We start from the raw sequence: 19,456 nt of genomic DNA, 5'->3' as shown, positions 1-19,456 counted from the left end.
TGCATACAACATCTAATGTCTCGTTTTTTGGTTTGGTTTTGCTGTGCAGTGCAGCCCGAGGCTCTGGAAGTCTCATAGCTCCATATACAGAGTCTCAAGGCACATGGCCACACAGTTTCCTGTCTTTTGTGGCCTCCACTTCCTTTAATCTCTCACTGCCAGGGAGAGGCAGTGAAGGATCCATCCACCACGTCCCAAAGCAGAAGAACAAAGGCAGTGAAGAGAGCCCTCCTCTGTGGTTCAGAGAGCCTCCACGTGTCAGCTTTCCTATTTGAATACTGTAAAGACCAAGAAAACTGCAGGAGACCAGGGATGGACTCTTGGCATCTTTCTACTGGGACAGAGTCCTGTGAACTGATCGCTAAGTACAAGCCTGTGGTGACACATTCTCCTCAGCTTCTAGTTACTAGTCATTCAGGCAAGACCAACCAGAAAAGCTCTGTAGAGGACACAGCATATGGCTTCACACAGTCCACAGTTGCCCGCCCAAATAAAATCCACCAAGGGTTAATCCTTAAGGGGGTGATGAAGATAGCAATGGATGAACACAGTCATGGCTGCCGACTTCTCTGATGCAACATGTCTTAGATAGATCATCGCGGTAAACTCAGAACTCCGAGGTGATGTCCAGCTCTTCATTCTTTGAGAGCCAAGATTCCCCACCCCTTCCCTCCTGGCCATGCTCACCTCAGTCAGTCTCATGCGTCAGCCCCTCAAGTGGACTCATGTGTCCTGGTGAACACAAGGCTCCCACAGCCCCCCAACCCTTCTCTCAGCACTTGCCTCACGCAGTACTCTTTGGATTAATGATGACTACACTGAATATTCACCTGAGGCCACTAGCCCTTTTTGTTTAAAACTCAGAGAAGCTGACACCACCTCACGCTTTCTTTTTGCTTTTTCTGTCACTTGGCAGACAGACTGCTTTGTCTTATCTTACTTTTAGGTAGTTCTGTTTGCTCCTCTTAGCTACAGAAAAGAGCATCCTCTGCATTCTTTTAAAAACATACATTTTAATTTTCAAAGAAGTTGGTACTTCAACAGAAGTAAGTTTTATATACTCATTCTCAATTTGATTCCATAGGTGTACTAGCCAGGCCCACTGAAAATGCAGTTTCTCTCATTATCTCCCCAACACCCAACACCTAAAGGCTGGGAATGCTATGAAGAAGCAGCAAATCTTGGAGGGGAAAACAAAAAACAGAATAATTTGTAGGGCTGAACAAAAAAACCAACAGATCCCTCTGCATCGGTTTTTACTTTTATACTAATTTTTCACTTTCTGAATCCATATAACCAATTTTAAATAGAACTTAACTAAAGCTAAAAGAACCAACCAACAACATATTTATAATTTTAAACTTTCTTATCACTCAGAATGTTTGGTTGCTTGATATATTCTGTATCTTACCCATAAGTTCTGAGAAAAAAATATTGAGATATATGACTCTTTAAGCTACATTAATTGAGGATCTAAACACATCTTACCTGTAAATACGTTTCCAAACCTTGTCGTCGTTGTTCCAAGACTTTTGGGACCCAGTTCCGAACATGTTTGGAAGGGATTTCTGGAGTTTTAATACATTTCTTAAGCTATAAAGACAGAAAAAAACATAGAAAATGTGTTTTAATTATAACGACATTATTTGAGGGAAAAGCCAATAAAAGGAAGTGAACCACTGCTATCTCCAATAAAAATATAGAGGAAAATATATATACACTGAAATTTCATCAAAAATTCTTTCTTTAGCTGTCCTAAATGTTCAGGTTTCAGGACAAGAGTTCTGTGTTTTGGTAGTTGTTATTGTTATACATCATCTGGCATTTCAGATGGGAATTATTTTTCCTGAAGAATTAAGAGTTCAGTAAATGAACTATAAAGGAAGTATAGAAGTTTATAATTTCCAAAAACAATTAATACAACAAAATTTTAGTTGGAAGAAGTACTTTTCTATTTTTTTATAAATTTATTTATTTATTTATTTTTGGCTACTTTGGGTCTTTTGTTGCTGGGCTTGGGCTTTCTCTTGTTGCAGCGAGTGGGGGCTACTCTCTGTTGTGGTGCCTGGGCTTCCCATTGCAGTGGCTTCCCTTGTTGCAGAGCACAGGCTCTAGGTGTGCAGGCTTCAGTAGTTGTGGCACGCAGGCTGTAGAGTGCAGGCTCAGTAGTTTTGTCACATGGGCTTAGTTGGGCATGTGGGATCTTCCCGGACCAGGGCTCAAACCCACGTCCCCTGCACTGGCAGGTGGATCCTCAACCACTGCGCCACCAGGGAAGCCCGAAGAAGTACTTTTCTGATGAAAAGTCTTTCTACATATTTTTCACATAAAAAAGGAAAACAGAATGCAATTGTTTATAACCATCATCCCTGGAAATGCCATATGAACTAGACCACATCGTATAGAGAGTTTCTTAAAAGTTCTATTAAAAAAAAGTTCTAAAAAGAAAAGACTGATCCTTCCAAAATTCCTAAGCATTAGGTCTAAATTTTGTTCATGAAAACTGAGTGACGGTTCTCAGCTAAGCCTTCCTGGGCAGCAGTCTTAAGGGACTATATAGATAAAGGAAAATTCTATCGGACGTTGAGTTAGCGCTGCCTGTCACAGGTGCATCCTATCACATCCGCATCCTAAATCTGTGAATATTACCTTACAGGGCCAAGTACTTTATATATCTGATTAAATTAAGTGTCTTACAAGGAGAGATTACCATAGATATCCAGGTGGGCTCAATGTAATGGTAAGGATCCTGATTTATCGGGAGGGAGGCACGAGGACCAGGGTCAGCGAGAGACTGGAAGATGCTACATGACTGGCTTAGGTGATGGAGGAAGGGTCATGAGCCCCGCTGACCTATGGAAGCCAGAAAAGGGAAAGGAATGGATTGTCTCCTCTAGCCCATTGATACCTTAACTTTAGCCCAGTGAAACTCAATTTGGATTTCTGACCTTGAGAGGTATAAGATAATAAACTTCTGTTGTTTTAAGCCACTAAGTTTATGCTAACTTGTTACAGTGGCAACACAGACGAAGCTAACACACTGCCTCTAAGATGGAAAGACTTTTAATGCTTTGAGTAAAAAGTTGGAAAACTCAACTGAGACTGCTCCTTTGCTACACATGCAAAGAAATGGCATTATGACCTCTAAGAAAATGCACACAGCTAAACCCCAGCACCTAAAACTGTAATAAAAAAAGTTCTCATACATAAGCATATCTTCATTAACCACGTAAGCTGAAATTTGTTGTACACTATGCAAAAGGGGTCTTTGTGCATTTCAAAGATGAGCACTTGTCTCAAGACATTAGGCTAAGCCCATGCTTGCCTTCTCCCTCCATACCTGAAGCGCCACTAACAGAACACTGTGAAAGTATTAGCTGCAAGCCCAAATCTATCCTCCTTGTCTTCCTCACCAAACGCCTAAATTATTGGAAACAATACTGCATTCAGCTAAATTCAGCTTAAAAAGCTAAATTTCCCACACCCCCTTGCAGAGAGCGGAGGTCAAAGGTAATCAGAAATCACTGAGAAAAGCGTTCCATAAAATCTCTTTTAAAGTGGAACAGACTCAGCTAGCTGGCACCTTCTATACTACTCCCCTTTCACCCCTTCCTGCCTAGAATGCGACTATGATGGCTGGAGCGGCTGTGACCATTTGCCACCATGAGGAAACTCTTAGGATGGAAGACAGGTGTCCAGATGAGCAAGCAGAAAAAAGGACTTGGTGCCTGCACACTGCCTGGAGCTGCCACAACACCCCAGACTGCCCGCCTCCAGACTTGCTTTTTAAGGGGAAAAAAATAGCCCCCTTCCTCTTTTTTTAAGGTTACTGGTATTTGGACTTCCTGTTTCATATACCTGAATTCAGTCCTGGTAGATATTAGAAAAAGAAAAAGGCCAAAGGGAATAGGCCTCAGAACAACACAGAGAACAGGGCAGGGAGGAAGGGGCAATCACCAAGCAAGAGATTAACAGCTTTCTAAAAAGACGGAAAGCAGAAGCATGATCTAAAGAAAACACTGGAGCGGAGGAAGCCCCAGCCCAGACCTCCTCAGGAAGGGACTACAGAGGGTCTGGACATCAATCTTCTCAGCAGCCTGAGAGGCTCTGTGCTCAGGACTGGCATAAGAGGAGGAGGGAAAGGGAAGAGGGATCAGTCTATGCCCCAGCCTGTGCCAAAGACCACAGAGATGACTAGCAGCCCAGTGTCATCCCTAAGCATGCACACCCTCCCCCAGTAAAAAAGGGTCAGTGTTCCTAAAGAAACTGAAGGAAGTGTTTGGGTTGAAGAAGGGTATTTGCCATTCTAGTCATTCTGGTTTTCATGGGGTCCCCAGCCTAATATCTGCCTCTCTACCCTCATTCCCTATAATGAAGCCCTTAAGTTGACACACCCTACAGAGGTACTAGACTTATGTACCCAAAGCAGAGGGACCAGTGACAAATACCCAGAATAACTGGATGGGCAGTCAAAGATCACTTTCATAGGAAAGCCAGCACTATGAAAGAGAAAGGACAAGAAAAACAAATGGAACAACTAATCCCAAAGGAAACAGAGAAATCAAATAACAGAAGAGATCTTTAATATCCGCAGGGAGATTTGAGAAGATATTGCTTCTATAAAACAAGAACAGGTTTTTAAAAAACCCAAGAACAGGTTGCTATGAAAAAGAAACCATCAGAGAAGAAGAAAGAGATGACAGAAATTAAAAAAACATGACAGAGAAATAAGTTAAAAGAGGTAGAATATAAAATGATGGAAGTCTCTCAAAGTGTAGAATAAACAAAATGAGAGAAAGGGTAGGTGAAGAGATAAAACACATATCGGATTAATCTAGGAGATTTAATATGAAAGTAATAAGCCTTTCATAAAGAATAGAAGACATTTTCAAAGAAAAGCAATTTTTATAGGACCTAATATATGTCTTCAGATTAAGGACCTATTGAGTACCAGCATAATGTATAAAAAAGGATCCACATTTACTGACATTTATCAGTTGAGATTTCAGAATATTGAGGACAGAGAGAAGACAGAGGGAAAAACATTAGTTGGCAAACAAAGGAAGCAGAACTGTATTGGCAACTGACTTGTCACCAGCAACAATGGATGCTAGAAGATCAATGCTCCAAAGATCCAATTTGACATGGATTTTTATAACCAGAATCTCATCAATTAAGTGTGAGAGAAAGTTTACCTCCCGTGCCTTCTTTTACCCAAATTTGAGCATGTAATTCCGGAAAACTGAGAAATTAAACCAACAAAGAGGAAAAATAGGATCAGGACTCATAGCTCTTCTCCATCAGCATGGGGAAGGGAAACCCAAGGGCAGCTGAACACAGCAGGCCTAGAGAACTATCAGTCTAGGTTAAAACAAAAACCTCCAGGAAGAAGGTGGATTCCATGTAGCAGAGAGTATGGAGAAGATGGATAAATTTAGGATTCGTTAAAGTACATTATTCTTTTGTCTGTCAGAAAAAATAAGTTCTAGGGTAAACAAAGCGCCCCTGAGGAAGGTCATGGAACAGAGGACACCAGGCTCCTCCTATGTGTTAGGGACACTCCTGCCTTCATGGGGCTGGCATACCGGGAAATGGACAAAAAAAAAACAATAAACATGTTAATAAAACAGGGTGAGGGCAGAGAGTAACAGACAGGGGTGTGAGCTGGGGGGCAGCTGGGGAAATGACTGTGTGAGGTGAGAATGTCTCAGGAACCACCTGAATCATGCTGGGAGGGAGCCAGGGTTAGGAGCTGGAGAAGGGCCACTGCAGCAGAGGCAGCAATGGAAAGGGAGGGCCGAGCCTGGTGTTCCAAACTCAGCAAGGAGGAGACGGTTCAGAGAGGTGCAGCATCAGACACTGTAGGGCCTTGCAGGCCGCAGAGGGAATTTGCTTATCATTTTACATGGGAAGCAAACTGAATGTCTTAAGCAAGGGAATGATCTGATAAAATTTTTACTTCAAAGAGCTCGTGCTAGATTCTATGAACAAGATGGACTGTAAGGGGGTGGAATCAAAGCAGGGAGACCAGTCAGCAGCTCCTGTAGGAGTCCAGGCAAAAGACGACGGTGACGTGGACTATGGTCGTGGCAGTGGAGGCGGGGAGAAGCAGAAGGCTGCAGAGTAGGTGAAAAGTGGAGGTGATAGAATGACCCCAAGACTTTGACTGTTTCAGGTCTTTGACCTCAGCTGGCAGCGCCCTGTTTATGAAAGGTGGTAGAATGCCAGGTTTAGACTAAGTGGCAGAGAACATTAGTTATCTCCCCAAATCCACCGTCCCTCTCTTCTGTAGAACAGAACTCCTAATTTTGAGCTAAGTACATGATTGCCCAGAATAAAGAACACATCTCCCAATCTCCCTGGAAGCTATGTGTGGCTGTATGACTGAATTCTGGACAAAGGCAAGTAAACAGACATGTCTGTGCAACTTTCAGGAAGTGTTCTTAAAGGGAAGGACTGTTCCTTCTTTCCTTTCCTCCTTCCTGCCGGCTGACTTGCCCATGTAACGGCTAGACCTGGAGCAGTCACCTTCCACCATGAGATGGAAGCCTTGTGTTGAGAAGAGGGAAACCACAAGAGGAAAGCCTGGGTCCCTGAGGCCCATGAAACTGCCACACCGGCCTTAGATATTTATGTGAGAGAGAAATAAACGTGTATCTCACTGTTAAGGTCACCATTATTTTAGTTCTAGCGTCACCTGCAGCAAAATCGAATACCACAGTGGGGATACGGCTGATACTGCAAGCTGCCTATCCAATATTCACTCCCTTCTTCTTCTTGTAAAATAAAACAAAACAAAACAAGCAAAAAAACACCAGTGTCATTCAGAGGGCCAAAATGCTAAGCAAAAAAATCTTGATTTCCCAGGTTCCTTTATAATATGACAGAGTTGTTAATGAAATGCAGTTTAAGTCCACTGGGTTGGGCTCCTGTTTTCCTGAAAAAGAGAAACTGGCTCTTCTTTCTGCCAGAAATGTGGAAACAATGCCTGGAGGGACAGCAGCTATGTTGTAACCAGAGGGTGAAAGTCACATGTTAAAGTAAAGATGGTGACGTGGAAAGATAAAAGGACCCTGGAACATAGACATTACAGAATCGATACATCAACTTGGACTGCCTGCTTTTAGTTTTCTTGTAAATGTGAGAATTAGTTTTATTTTTTATTTTTTGCGGTACGCGGGCCTCTCACTTGTTGTGGCCTCTCCTGTTGTGGAACACAGGCTCCGGACGCACAGGCTCAGCGGCCATGGCTCACGTGCCCAGCCACTCCACGGCACGTGGGATCTTCCCGGACCGGGGCACGAACCCGTGTCCCCTGCATCAGCAGGCGGATTCTCAACCACTGCGCCACCAGGGAAGCCGCAATGTGAGAATTATTAATTTCTCACTTGTTTAAGGGTCCTAGTCAAGTTTCTATTATATCCAACCAAAGATAATCCTGACACAGAGGAATCAATTGTTCCGTTTTGGTGATTTCAAGTCAGAGATGCCCAACAGGCAACCAAGTGGAGATAATTTGCAGGCAGTTGTATATGAGTCTGTAAACTGGGAGTGAGAATATCTAAGTGGTATTGAGAGCCACGGAACTAGAGGCCACGACATTGGGAGTTCGGTACAGATGGAGGAAAAGGTCTGTGAGGGGCATAATCCTGAGAAGCTCTCAAGATGCTGCCTCGTGGTGCACATGCCTATAAAATTCCTTCCCTTGGGTCTGGATAGGACCTGTGAATGTGGTGAGATAGTCACTCCTTTGACTGGGTTACATTACACAATGAGACAGGCAATCCCTTGATCAGGTCCCACTTTATGAAACCCAGTCCCAGCGGACTGCTGGCTTTGAAGAAGTGAGCTGTGTGTTATGACAAAGCCACATGGCTAGGACCTGAGGGTGGCCTCGAGGAGGGGAGAACCACCTCTGGCTAACCGTCACCAAGAAAACAGTGGACCTCAGTCCTATGACTGCAAGCAACTGAATTCTACCCAAATGAGGACATGACAACGTGAAGAGGACCCCGAGCCTCAGATGAGATCACAGTCTTGGCAACACCTGACTTCAGTCCGATGAGACTCTGAGCAGAGAAGCCAGCTAACCTGTGCCCTGACTCCTGACCCACGGGGACACTGAAGTAACACATTTGTGTGGTTAAAGCTGCTATATTTGTGGCAATCTGTTACCCTGCAGGAGAAAACTAATACAAAGTCCACGGCCTGAGACATCCAACTCTGAGGGGCAGGGAAGAGAGGCAGGGCAAACAGTGAGGAGGCGGTGAAATGGTAAGTTGAGTCAGGGAAGTGTTTCTAGAAGGGGCATGATCAGACTGTGCAGAGCGATCCTGCAAAGTCAAAGACACTGGGTAAAGAAGAGCGGGAAGCGGGAAGGCAGAGGCTCCTCTTCCCAGGAATTATACTGAGAGAGGAGAGCAAGGGGGTGAACATGGGAGGGAAGCATGGGGTCAAAGATGAGTTCTATTTCGTTCAATGGGAAATACTATAATATATTAATTTATTGATGAGACTGATTCAGTATTGGGGGAGGGGAGAGAGAGAGAGAGAGGAGTAATTTATGATTATCTGTAAGGGAATAAATACATATCTCATCTCCACACTATCTGAGGTATTTCTCAAACAAGAACAAAGCCAGAAAATGCTAATTACTTGGAGGTAAAAGGCTTATTAAGTTTCACTTTAAACAAAAAGAAACTTCTTTAACACTACTGAACCACAACATTTCTTACATTTCAGAATAGAAAATCAACTCCATTATCTGTCCTTCTCTCCTTCTTATAAAAATTCTTGAAGATATAGTACTGAAAAGATTTTTCCTTTTTATTTATGTCAGGAGTACTGAGGAAGCCGATCATCATAGCTGCTGGGCTCGGTGACAGCGTTTGTAGGTGAGTAATGAAGGGCTCTGGATGAGGAGAGACAGACCCAAGACAGTATGTGTCCAGGAGGGCTCAGCTGCTTACAAGATAAATACCCCTCTGCCAGTCCATCCGATGATTAACTGCGTCCGGGCTGCGTCCAGCCAAACGGCCTTTCTGATCCCCACAGATAGTGACCAGATTCCACGATACCACAAACACAATCCCCTCTGCCTGGCATGACCACTCCCCTCCCTTCTCATACTGTTAGAGGAGCTGACACAGAACTTACTCCGTAAAGACCTGCTGCATATACGTTGGTGATAGCAACCATTGTCCACCGAAAGGAACAGAAATACTTTTCCCAAGCACGTGAATAAAAAGATGAAAAAGGGAAAAAAGGTTAAGGAAAGACGTGGGGGACACTTGGGGGAGCATTCAATCTTTTATTCCATGTTGTCACCCTACCTCCTCAGGGTTCCCTTTAGAGACACTTCACGAGGTGCTGTACCCCTGGTTTAGCCCCATACAGCAGTTTTTTGGTTTTTCTGAAATGTGGACTTCGTTAAATTAAATATGAGAATGCAATAGTCTACTCAGGCCAAAAGTAGGCAGTCACAAGAACTCATTCATTTAGGAATGAACCAGCACCATATTTCCCTGAAACTTTTGTGAACACAAGGCTGGGCTGGAACTGACAGCTGGGAAGGCAATGCAGACTGGGCTCAGCAGTCTGCCATGCAGGGAAGGCTTTCCTCTCCACACCGGGGACTGGGGCCTCGGGACGGAAGCTGCTTTCCAGGACCCCCAATGACGGTGCAAGTTACCTGGCTGTAGCAGGGCGCAGCCTGTGGTGCAGGGCAGGGGGTCACAGAGAAAGCTCTTACCCTGTCACAGCCTGGGCCTGAGCCGTGAGGAGAGCAGCCTATAACTTTATTTTTTTTTGAAAATACCCTGCTGAGAGTGACCAGAGAAGAACAGGGTGGGGGTCTGTTCTGGTTTCAGTATGGTGGTGGTGTTTTCCCACCCTGTACTGGCAGAGTTACGAAACAGGGGCAAGTGTAGCCTGGGGTTAGACTCACAGTGAACTAAACTCCCACAGTAGAAACTGTTCTTGCTGACCAAAGCATTCCTCCAGCAATTCATAAAAATGCATAATATTCTCCAAATAGCCCATTTGCCAAATACTTATTTAACGCCTAATAAGTGCCCAACACTAACAGACAGTGAGGAAGGTACAAAAAATAAGACATGGTCCCTACTTTATTTATTTATTTCCTTCTAGTTTTATTGAGATATAAGTGACATACAGCACTGCGTAAGTTTAAGGTGTGCAGCGTGACGATTTTACTTACATACATCATGAAACGATTGCCGCAGTAAGTTTAATGACTATCCATTGTCTCGTCTATAGATACAAAATTAAAGAAAAAGAAAAAAATCTTTTTCCTTGTGATGAGAACTCTTAGGATTTACTCTCTTAACTTTCATATATAATGTACGGCAGTGTTGATTATATTTATCATGTTGTACATTATATCCCTAGTATTATTTATCTTATAACTGTAAGTTTGTGTCTTTTAACTGCCTTTATTCAATTCCACCTCCCTCTACCCCCCCGACTCTGGTAACCACAAATTTGATCTCTTTTTCTATGAGTTTGTTTGTTTTTGAAGTGTAATTGACCTACAACACTATGTTAGTTCCTGGCAGTGACTTGATATTTCTATACAATACAAAATGATCACCAGGATAAGTCTAGTTAAGGACATTGTCCCTAGTTTTTTAAAATATATCTTCTAGTTAGACAAAGCTTAGGGATAACTGAGTTTTAATTATCTCAGACGTTTTAAATTTAAGTAGAAACCTCCTAAATGGAAAAGGAGTTCCAAGAACAAAGAGATGAAGGAATAAAAGAAAATCACTTGAAAGAAGAACCTGAAACGTTTTAGTTTTGTTTGAATAGATGAGAACACAGAGGGAAGGACATTCAGCATGGCAAAGACAGAGAGGCAGTGATTTTCATATACTGGGGTGACAGGGAAGACTGGCTTGGCTGCCACTAACTTTTTCTTGGGAGAAGCAGTGAGAAACTAAGGCTGGCCAGTAAAGGGGTTTGTGGTAGACAAAATCATGGTCCTCCCAAAGATGTCAACATCGTCAGCCTTGGAACCTGTGAACGCACTGCCTTACAGGTGTGATTAAATCAAGTATCTTGAAATGGGAAGATTATCCTGGATTATCCAGGTAGGCCCAATGTAATCTCAAGGCGGAGGCAGAGGTGACCAAGTCAGAGAGAAGAGATGTGATGACAGGAGATGTGACGATGGAAACAGAAGTTGGAGTGATGTGGTTGCTGGCTCTGAAGACAAAAGAAGGTGATGAGCCAAGAAAGGTGGCAGCCTCTAGAAGCTGGAAAAGGCAAGGAAACTGATTCTCTCCTAAAGCCCCCCAGAAGGAACATAGTCCTGCCGACACGTTTAGAGTAAGATTACAAATGTGTGTTGTCTTAAGCCACTAAGTCTGTGATGATTTGTTACAACAGTAATAGAAAACTAATGCACAGTTTAAGACTATTGGTCTCAAAAGTCAATGTCCATGATTTGGTAGATAATACAGACACATTTCAAGGTTTTTGACCAATAAAATGAAGATGAAAATAGTGCTCTAGGAAAATTGCCTGCAGCGGAGGATGAATAAGAAGACAAGGATGAGAAACAGTTAAAGAAATACTTACATAAAGTAGCAAGACTCTAGATTGAGATGGTACGAGTACAAAATGAAAAATTAAATGGTGCTTATTACAGAAGTTTGGAAGAATGAATCAACAGGACTTGCTGACACCCTGGAAGTGAAAGATAAGAGAAAGGTAGGAAAGACTTCCAAGGTCTCACACCTTGTGGCTTCAATGTGTGATACAGGGGGAGGTAGGGAGGGTTGTGTCTAAGAGATGCCTTTAAAAATATAACGACACAAATAGGAATTCTCAAACTTCAACAGGCATTAAGATCACCTGGGATGCTGATTTAACAGGCAGATTACTGGGCTCTGTCACAAAGATTCTGATTCAGCATGCCTGGTGGTGCCCAGGAATCTGCAATTTAATAAATACTGTTCGGCTTCAGGTCACCCAAAGTTCACACTTCAAAAAGTACCAATCTAGAAAAACTAAAAGAAAGTGAAATCAAATACTTCCAGAGCTCTGGAAGAAAAACTAATCTTACACATAGTCTGAAAGGGTGAAACTGACATATTAGAGACCATAAAAAGGTAAAACTTTTGCAAATTAAAATAAATATCATAGCCAAAATTTAAAAAGTCCATGGTGAAAAACAGCTTCATCAAGCGGCTAGTATTTTATTAATAGGCCATGCAAACTAATGATCAAAACAGAGACCCTAGCAGAAAAATGGGACAGCACATAAAGAGAATTCCAAATAGAGGGGCTACAATCATAAGCTTAAGAAATACCAATGAAAACAGCAAAAAGGCCACATATATCGCCTGCTAAATACATATCATTGGGGGGGGGGGTAGTATGCAAAGCTGGTGAGATACTTTCATGCTTGCTGGTTGCATTACAAATCTGCTACAACCATTTTGGAAAAAAGTAATTTGGTAATATATAACTGGAGCTGTAAAAATATCTATACTCTTTAACAGAGAATGCTTCTTTTGTAATCTAGCTTAAAGGAAACAGTCTTGAAAATGGAAAAAAAAAGTTATATGTAATGAAGGCTATCAATCATTAGAAGTTGGCCATGCAATGCACACGATTTCGTTTAGTCTGGAAAACAGTCTTGTGAAGTTAGCACATTCACTGTTCCCATATTAAAACGGGGGAACCGGAGGCACAGAAAGATCACTCAACTTGCTCCACGGACTTAAGAGGTAAAGGCAGGCTCAGGAACATTCTGCTGCCAGAGCTTCCACACTTAACTTCTATACCATAATTATCACCATGAAGGAACCCCACTAGCACAGCGGCATTTGTTCCATTAAAAGATGCAAGTGGGCTTCCCTGGCGGCGCAGTGGTTGAGAGTCCGCCTGCCGATGCAGGGGACGCGGGTTTGTGTCCCGGTCCAGGAGGATCCCACATGCCGCGGAGCGGCTGGGCCCGTGAGCCATGGCCGCTGAGCCTGCGCGTCCGGAGCCTGTGCTCCGCAACGGGAGAGGCCACAACAGTGAGAGGCCCACGTAACGCAAAAAAAAAAAAAAAAGCAAGAAAAGAAGGAAAACAGCAATTGTATTAGCATAGCAGAAATATATGCTGGTAACAAGGAGTTATTTCTCCTGTCCCCAAACTTTCTGCAAGATTTAGCTTTATAATCTAAAAAACTAAACTTACTTGAGGGGATGAAAATAAAGCATATAGGGGAAAAAAAAACTCTTGAATTTTTCCAAAAATTAGAAAGGAATCCTAAGAAAAGTGTAGAGGATGAGAATATTGTTTTCATACTTTAATATCAAAAATTATAAAAGTCTGGGAGAAGTAGTAATCATTAAGAACTTCAACCAACCAGATGAACTGTCAAATGGGTAATGGTTTTAGTTTCTGCCTCAAAATGAGCCTGACAACAAGCCAGGAGGCATTTTTGTGTGTTTGTGGTATATGGAGATGAGCCATGCAACTACTATTCTAAAGGTACAAAGCACTTATTAATAGTTCCTATATGATTTTAGAATTAACTTGGGGACAATGACTAAAAACTTTAACAAGTGTAATGTAAAGTGTAAGGGAAAACAGGACACTGACAACAGAGCAAATGGCATCCACTGCAGAAATAACTGAATATTCAAAAAAATTAAACAGGAATAGATTTAACTTGAATTTAAAGGGAAGGTATTTCATGTAAAAACAGAACATTCAAAGCACATCACAAAATTCAAATATGGAAACTAGGGTACCAAAATTGTAATAAAAGGATAAAGTTGTAGAAGGTGGCAGCAGTAATCACTAAAGCTTGTATATTCTGATTAATTTTTTTGCCCATTTCAATCCTCCTTAACACACAACTTTACAGTCAAGATTACAGATTTATGTTTATTTTTACACCCTGCCATTATTTGTACTTAATTGTCTTTTATAATAAGTTACCTTTTCATCAAATCTAATACAATTATCAAATGGGACAAATAAAGGGGACTTCTAGCAGCCCCTTTCTGCTCTATAACACACAAGATTTAGTGTCTGCCAACTAAAACTCTGCCCCACAATGTTATTTTTTTCTCTAAGTCCCTGTAAGGATGTTTTAATGAGGCTGCCAAAAACATGCAAAATTGAGAGGTCTGAGAATTTCTACTCTCTTAATTCTAATAGACTTGATGATATAATTTTAAGAATAGCTAAAATTATTAACAGAATTGCAGAAGTTGAGAGAAGAGTCCTAGAAAATCTAGAAATCTTTTTTGACTGTGAGAATCTAAGAACTGCCTGTAATCACTGGGGAAAGGGTCCTCTTCTGCAGAAGAAAATAAATCGTACTGGAAAAGAGAGCAGAGTGAGTCACCCTCCACTCGTAAGAAGCATGGGCAGCCTCTTGCTCAGGGCGGGCCTAATTGGCAGTCACCCAGCTGTGCCTCGTGTGGAGTTGGTCCCCAAGTATCTGGTGGGGACAGCTGGGCTGTGTCGGGGTAATGGAGACCTGGCAGGTTAGGAAGGAGGCTTGCATGTGACAGGCTGCCTGGTCCAGACTCTGGCATCAGAGGCTGGGGAGGGGAGGAGTTCTGGTTTTAATCCCATTGTACAGACTTATTTCATGAGGTACCCAGCAGAAATCTCTCTAGAATCTGTTTCCTCGATAAACAAGTGAACAAAGCCAGAAATTCTTGAGAAGGACGTGAGACCCAGACCCCATGTTTGTTTCTCTTTGAGGCTCCGGGTTGAGGGGTAGGGCTTTTGTAAAGTCAGCTGGCAACACCCAGCCTAAATCTGTATTTCACCTGTGTTGCTTCTTTTGGAAGTAAACCTGGATGTAACACAATGTTAACTGAAAAATTCAAGGTAAATTATCCCTTGCCATCCTAATGGAAAAGTGTACAGATAACTGACAGCTCCTCTTCAAAAGAAAACAGAGGGATAGAGGCTCACTCACTTCTCAATATAACCTGTGAAAGTTTTTACTCAATACTCTATTCTCCTGACTACCAAAAAGTAAGAAATTTTAATTTTAGCTACAGAGCTTTTAATACAGAGTAATAAGCACACTATCACATCATTTATGCACTGACATTTTCCAGAAAATTTAAGCGGTCCTTAAGGAAGTTAAAAGAATAGATTCTTTCTGAACATACTTACTCAGTATCTTTCCACTAACTTCTTACCTAACAAAGTAACAAAAGTGAAGAAACTGAACCGTGCCATACATTTTATATATGTGTGTGTATAAATATATATTCATATATAGGAAGTATATATATATATATATATACACACACACAGATATGAATATATATGTATACAAAAGAAAAAATGGTAAAACTGCATTAACTCATATGTGGTGATTTTCTAGGCAATTTCATGAGGTATTTCTAGTTATTAAGGTAATTTCATCACCTCAATACTAATTTATAACCTTCAAAACATTAAATTTTGCTAGAAAATAAAAATTATTCCCTCTTCTATTCTTTACTGACTATGTCTCCCAAAACTCAGCTATTCCTTTTGCCTTCTTGTTTCTTTTATCAAAGGCTTTTAATGAAAGAGATCTGAGAACTGAAACACCAGGCTTGTAGAGAGGCCTTTATAATTCAAAAGAAGCTATGATCCCCCTTTACATGATCCCCAAACAGTCCTTGAATACATGTGACATGTATATTTTTTTCCATGTATATGTAAGTATAAGTTGATTTTAACAAATTTCTTCCTGTAAAATGTTCTTTTTTTTTTTTCCTTTGTGTAAAACACATTAAGTGTATTTTATGGATAAAATAGGGTCTGGGTCTTATTCTTTCTGAGCCTACAATACCCAGCACAGTATAATATAAACAGCTTGCTGTCACACATCTATTTATGCAAAAGATCTTAACAGAAAACACACCTACTCAGAAAGCACACCTTGAAAGGATGGAACAATTTATTTTAAATGGAAATTTACTTCGTGATAAAAGAAGTCAACCTGTTCCAAGAACTATTAAAGCTCTTAGGAACCACAGAAAGCAGGCTTAGTGCTACACCATCTGCCTTATAGAGAAAAGGGTGGGGGGGGGCGAAGTTACCTTTTTGTGCAGGGCATGAAATTCGCTGTACCTTTTTTCAACAAAATGTTTTCTTCCATTCATTAGCACTTCTATCTTAAACACCTAAGAAAAAAATAAAAAAGATTAATTCCACCAGTTCCAAACCCTCAATTGTCTGATGTGGTAAGTTTGTGACCATGATATATTTCATCCCTTTAATTACAGTAGCTGATCTCCCAAAACCCAGAAGGCTCAGGAGACCCTGGCCCAACAGCACTGATTAATGAGCCCTGGAGCCAAATGCTCACTAACAAACGGCAGTATCCCCACAAACGTGTCTAAAAACAGTGGCAACTTAAATGCCTTAAAATGCTCCTTAACTTTTTAATCAGAGAACACTTCTCTCCTAAAATTACTTCACCAAATGCATATGATGGCATTGAAATACAAGTGCGATGCCACAGCGACAGTCTGGCAAAAATCGCAGGCCCACAGCATTGCGTTATGGGTATTTCAATGCGGGCAGTGCTGTGTCATCTCTAAGACAATAATGCAAACAGTAGTGCCTTTTAGGTTAATTTCTTCCTAACCTGCATATTCATCTTGCCTCAGCTGGCTAATTCTGCTGTTTGCAAAACAGGGAAAATGTAGTAAAGGTTCATTTTCCCTGCGTGATACGAGTGACAGCTTGTGCTCCCACCTCCAGGAGGTTGAAAGGCCAGATGAAAAGGCTCTCTGGGTGCGCTAATTAGTAGGCACTAACATGACACTTTCTTGATTCTTAGGTCAGTGGGTCAAGACGGGGAACAAGGGATGAGGAATATTATGAAATGCTCATGAGAACACGATGTTAAAGTGGGTGGGGGAAGGCTGCTTGACAGGAGCTGAAGAGAAGGTGCTCTGTTATTTCCTAGAGTTTGTCTTTGACTCCTGCTTTGCTGAGCGAGAGTTTGTCATCACCAAGATGAAGCGGAATTGTTCCATGACTTAGTAAGCCTGGGTTCCCATTTCAATTGCCCTTCTGAAGAAAACGAAACTAAAGTTGAGGTCATGTGACACTGAAGAGTGTTAAAAGCAGGCTTACTTTAGCCCTAAAAAGAGCTACTTAAAGTTAGAATATGAGATATGAGGTCACACACCTTCATTATGAAAATAGATCTCTATGGCTCTATATTTCTGCCTTATATGTAAATGTGACTTTTTTGGAAAGCCAGAAACTATATCATCAAACATAAAATGTGTTCATATTTTTGCACTCCTTCCAATTAGAAACAAAATCTTCTGTTCCATGACTCAGTTTAAGAAACCTGCTTTTATTAAAGTGGTAAATTTCTATCAATTTAATCAACTGTTTTTTTCCCCCAAGAAATCCCCCTAAAAAATACTTTGGTGAATTAGTGAAAATATTTTCTTCTAAAAACATATGCATATGCTTCAAACTCTCAGATATACATACATTATTTTTTAGAAAAAAATTTTGTTTACTAGTTCACTAAAGAAAATTATTCTTCTGCAAAGACCATTCAAAGCCAGGAATACAATGAGGAAAGCACCCTGAGAAACACCAACAAAAGAAACACGGCTTCAACTTGGGGGCTTGTTTAATAGCATACAGAGCCCTCTTTTTAGTGTCAGGTCCCAGATTTAAATCAGGGCAATGTGGGAGCAATGAAAGTAGTTTCCAACTGCTGAGCTATGTGAAATAAAATGAAGTTACGTTTTGAGTCCAGTTACTTGAGGCTTCATCACAAAAACCATCACTTTAATTGGCACGTCTGCTGAAGAATCCACAGAAGGAGGAGAAAGTTGAAGACTCAGTAAGGTTCAACCTACTAGGTTGCCCCTCAGGTGCCCCCTCCTGAAAGCCACGGATAAGACACATTACACAGCAGCTGTCTCATGGAATGTCATCCCTTCTATCGACCAGACGGCTCCATTACCAAGGTCCACAGTTACTTTTCACAATCGCTAAATTCACTTTGGGTGCGGGGGTGGGGGGAAGTATTATAAATACGCACACGTGCACACATAGGGAAAAGTATGTGATAAATTTTAATTCTAATATTTTTATTATGTTGCCATTTTAAAAATGCACAATATACCTAATACTGTTAAGACTTTTTTCTTTTAAATTCTGGGAAAACACCTTGGAAAGGAAGTTGCTTAATCAGAATTTCCATGACAATATGAATGAAGCAAGAAATGGAGTCAGTTTAATAAATCTTATGTTCCTAAATTCCATACCAGACTTTTTTTTTTAATAGTTTCTGATACGTGTTTTCCCGGCTGCCAGGAAAACTCTCTTCTTTCTTGGCTTTCCTGGCAAGCTCCTAGTACTTGTTATCTACCTCTAAGGTGGGGGCAGCAAAGGATGATGTTTGGAAAACACGCAGCACAGTATCTGGCATTCATTCATTTAATTATTTAACAGATATTTACTAAGGGACTACAATGTGCCCAGGAGTTGTTCTAGGCTCTGAGGATTCAGCAGAGAAGAAAACAGAGAACAGCCCAGTCTTCGTGTCTTCATGGAGCACACATCCTTTCTAGTGAGGAAGGCCAATCATAAACATATAAACAAATATGGTAAAGTCGAAACACAAAAAGTGCAGTGAAGAATACAGCAGAGTGATGAGACAGAGCTAGACAAGGGTGCTGTTTTAGACTGTGGTAAGAGGAGGCCTCTCTGAACAGAGGGGCAGTGAGAGGTACAAAATCCAGAGGGACACCAAGAGAACGTGTAACGAGAGTTGAATGTGGCTGCCTCTGGAATTTCAGACCGGGAGTGGGTGGACAAGGGCTATTTGTTTTTATTCTTTTTTTAATTTTTTTTTTTTAATTTAAGGTAGAGCCTAGAGCAGGGTGATATCCACTTCTGGCCAAGATAGAGTAACAGGGAGCAGTAACCCTCCCACTTGAAACAACTAAAAAACTGGACAAGTATGTAAGGAAAGTGACTCTTAAGACATTGGACATGAGGAAATGAATGACAGTGAGAGATGGGAGACAAGCAGAGTGAGCCCTCAGGTTACCCCAGGCAGAGCCATGAGGCCCCCTGAGTCAAGGACAGGGAGGGGAGAGTGAGGGAAAGCCATAGCGATTCAAGTTCCCGGGGGAGAGTTTTGGAGAGGAGTGAGTTGCACACAAACGAAACTCCTGAGACCTGTCAGAGGTCTCCCTCCAGCATTCAGCTGAATCCTCAGCAGCACATAAGACTGGGGAAACTACCCAAGGACAAGAAGAGATTAGAGAGAACAGCGCTCAGAGCTTAGACACCTGGGCACAGTGCCTGTTCCCAAAAGCCAGGGTAGAAAACCTCTTAATTCATGAAGTGTTCCTTAGAGAATTCAGAAGGGTCTTGTCTCAGGAGTGGAGCTAAAGTAACGTAGACTAAAAGCTCTTTTAGTCCAGA

At 41.6% G+C, this 19,456-nt stretch overlaps 1 protein-coding gene across 3 annotated transcripts in view; it reads right to left on the bottom strand.

Moving 5' to 3' along the window:
* The window catches only part of SNX24 (sorting nexin 24), a 162,662-nt gene that overhangs the window by 60,890 nt on the left and 82,316 nt on the right, over positions 1-19,456 (bottom strand). Inside the window, exons 3-4 of one of the 3 annotated variants that reach the window (XM_073802447.1) lie at positions 16,084-16,169; positions 1,489-1,593 (exon numbers count right to left, since the gene is read on the bottom strand). In XM_073802447.1, coding sequence (XP_073658548.1) covers positions 1,489-1,593; positions 16,084-16,169 — 191 coding nt within the window. The remainder of the gene's footprint in view (positions 1-1,488; positions 1,594-16,083; positions 16,170-19,456) is intronic. The other 2 variants (XM_019940899.3, XM_073802448.1) reach the window with 2 other exon arrangements.

The sequence above is a fragment of the Tursiops truncatus genome, chromosome 3 (assembly GCF_011762595.2).
Source record: "Tursiops truncatus isolate mTurTru1 chromosome 3, mTurTru1.mat.Y, whole genome shotgun sequence".
Taxonomy (NCBI): Eukaryota; Metazoa; Chordata; class Mammalia; order Artiodactyla; family Delphinidae; genus Tursiops; species Tursiops truncatus.
This window is presented reverse-complemented; position numbering and strand designations above follow the sequence as displayed.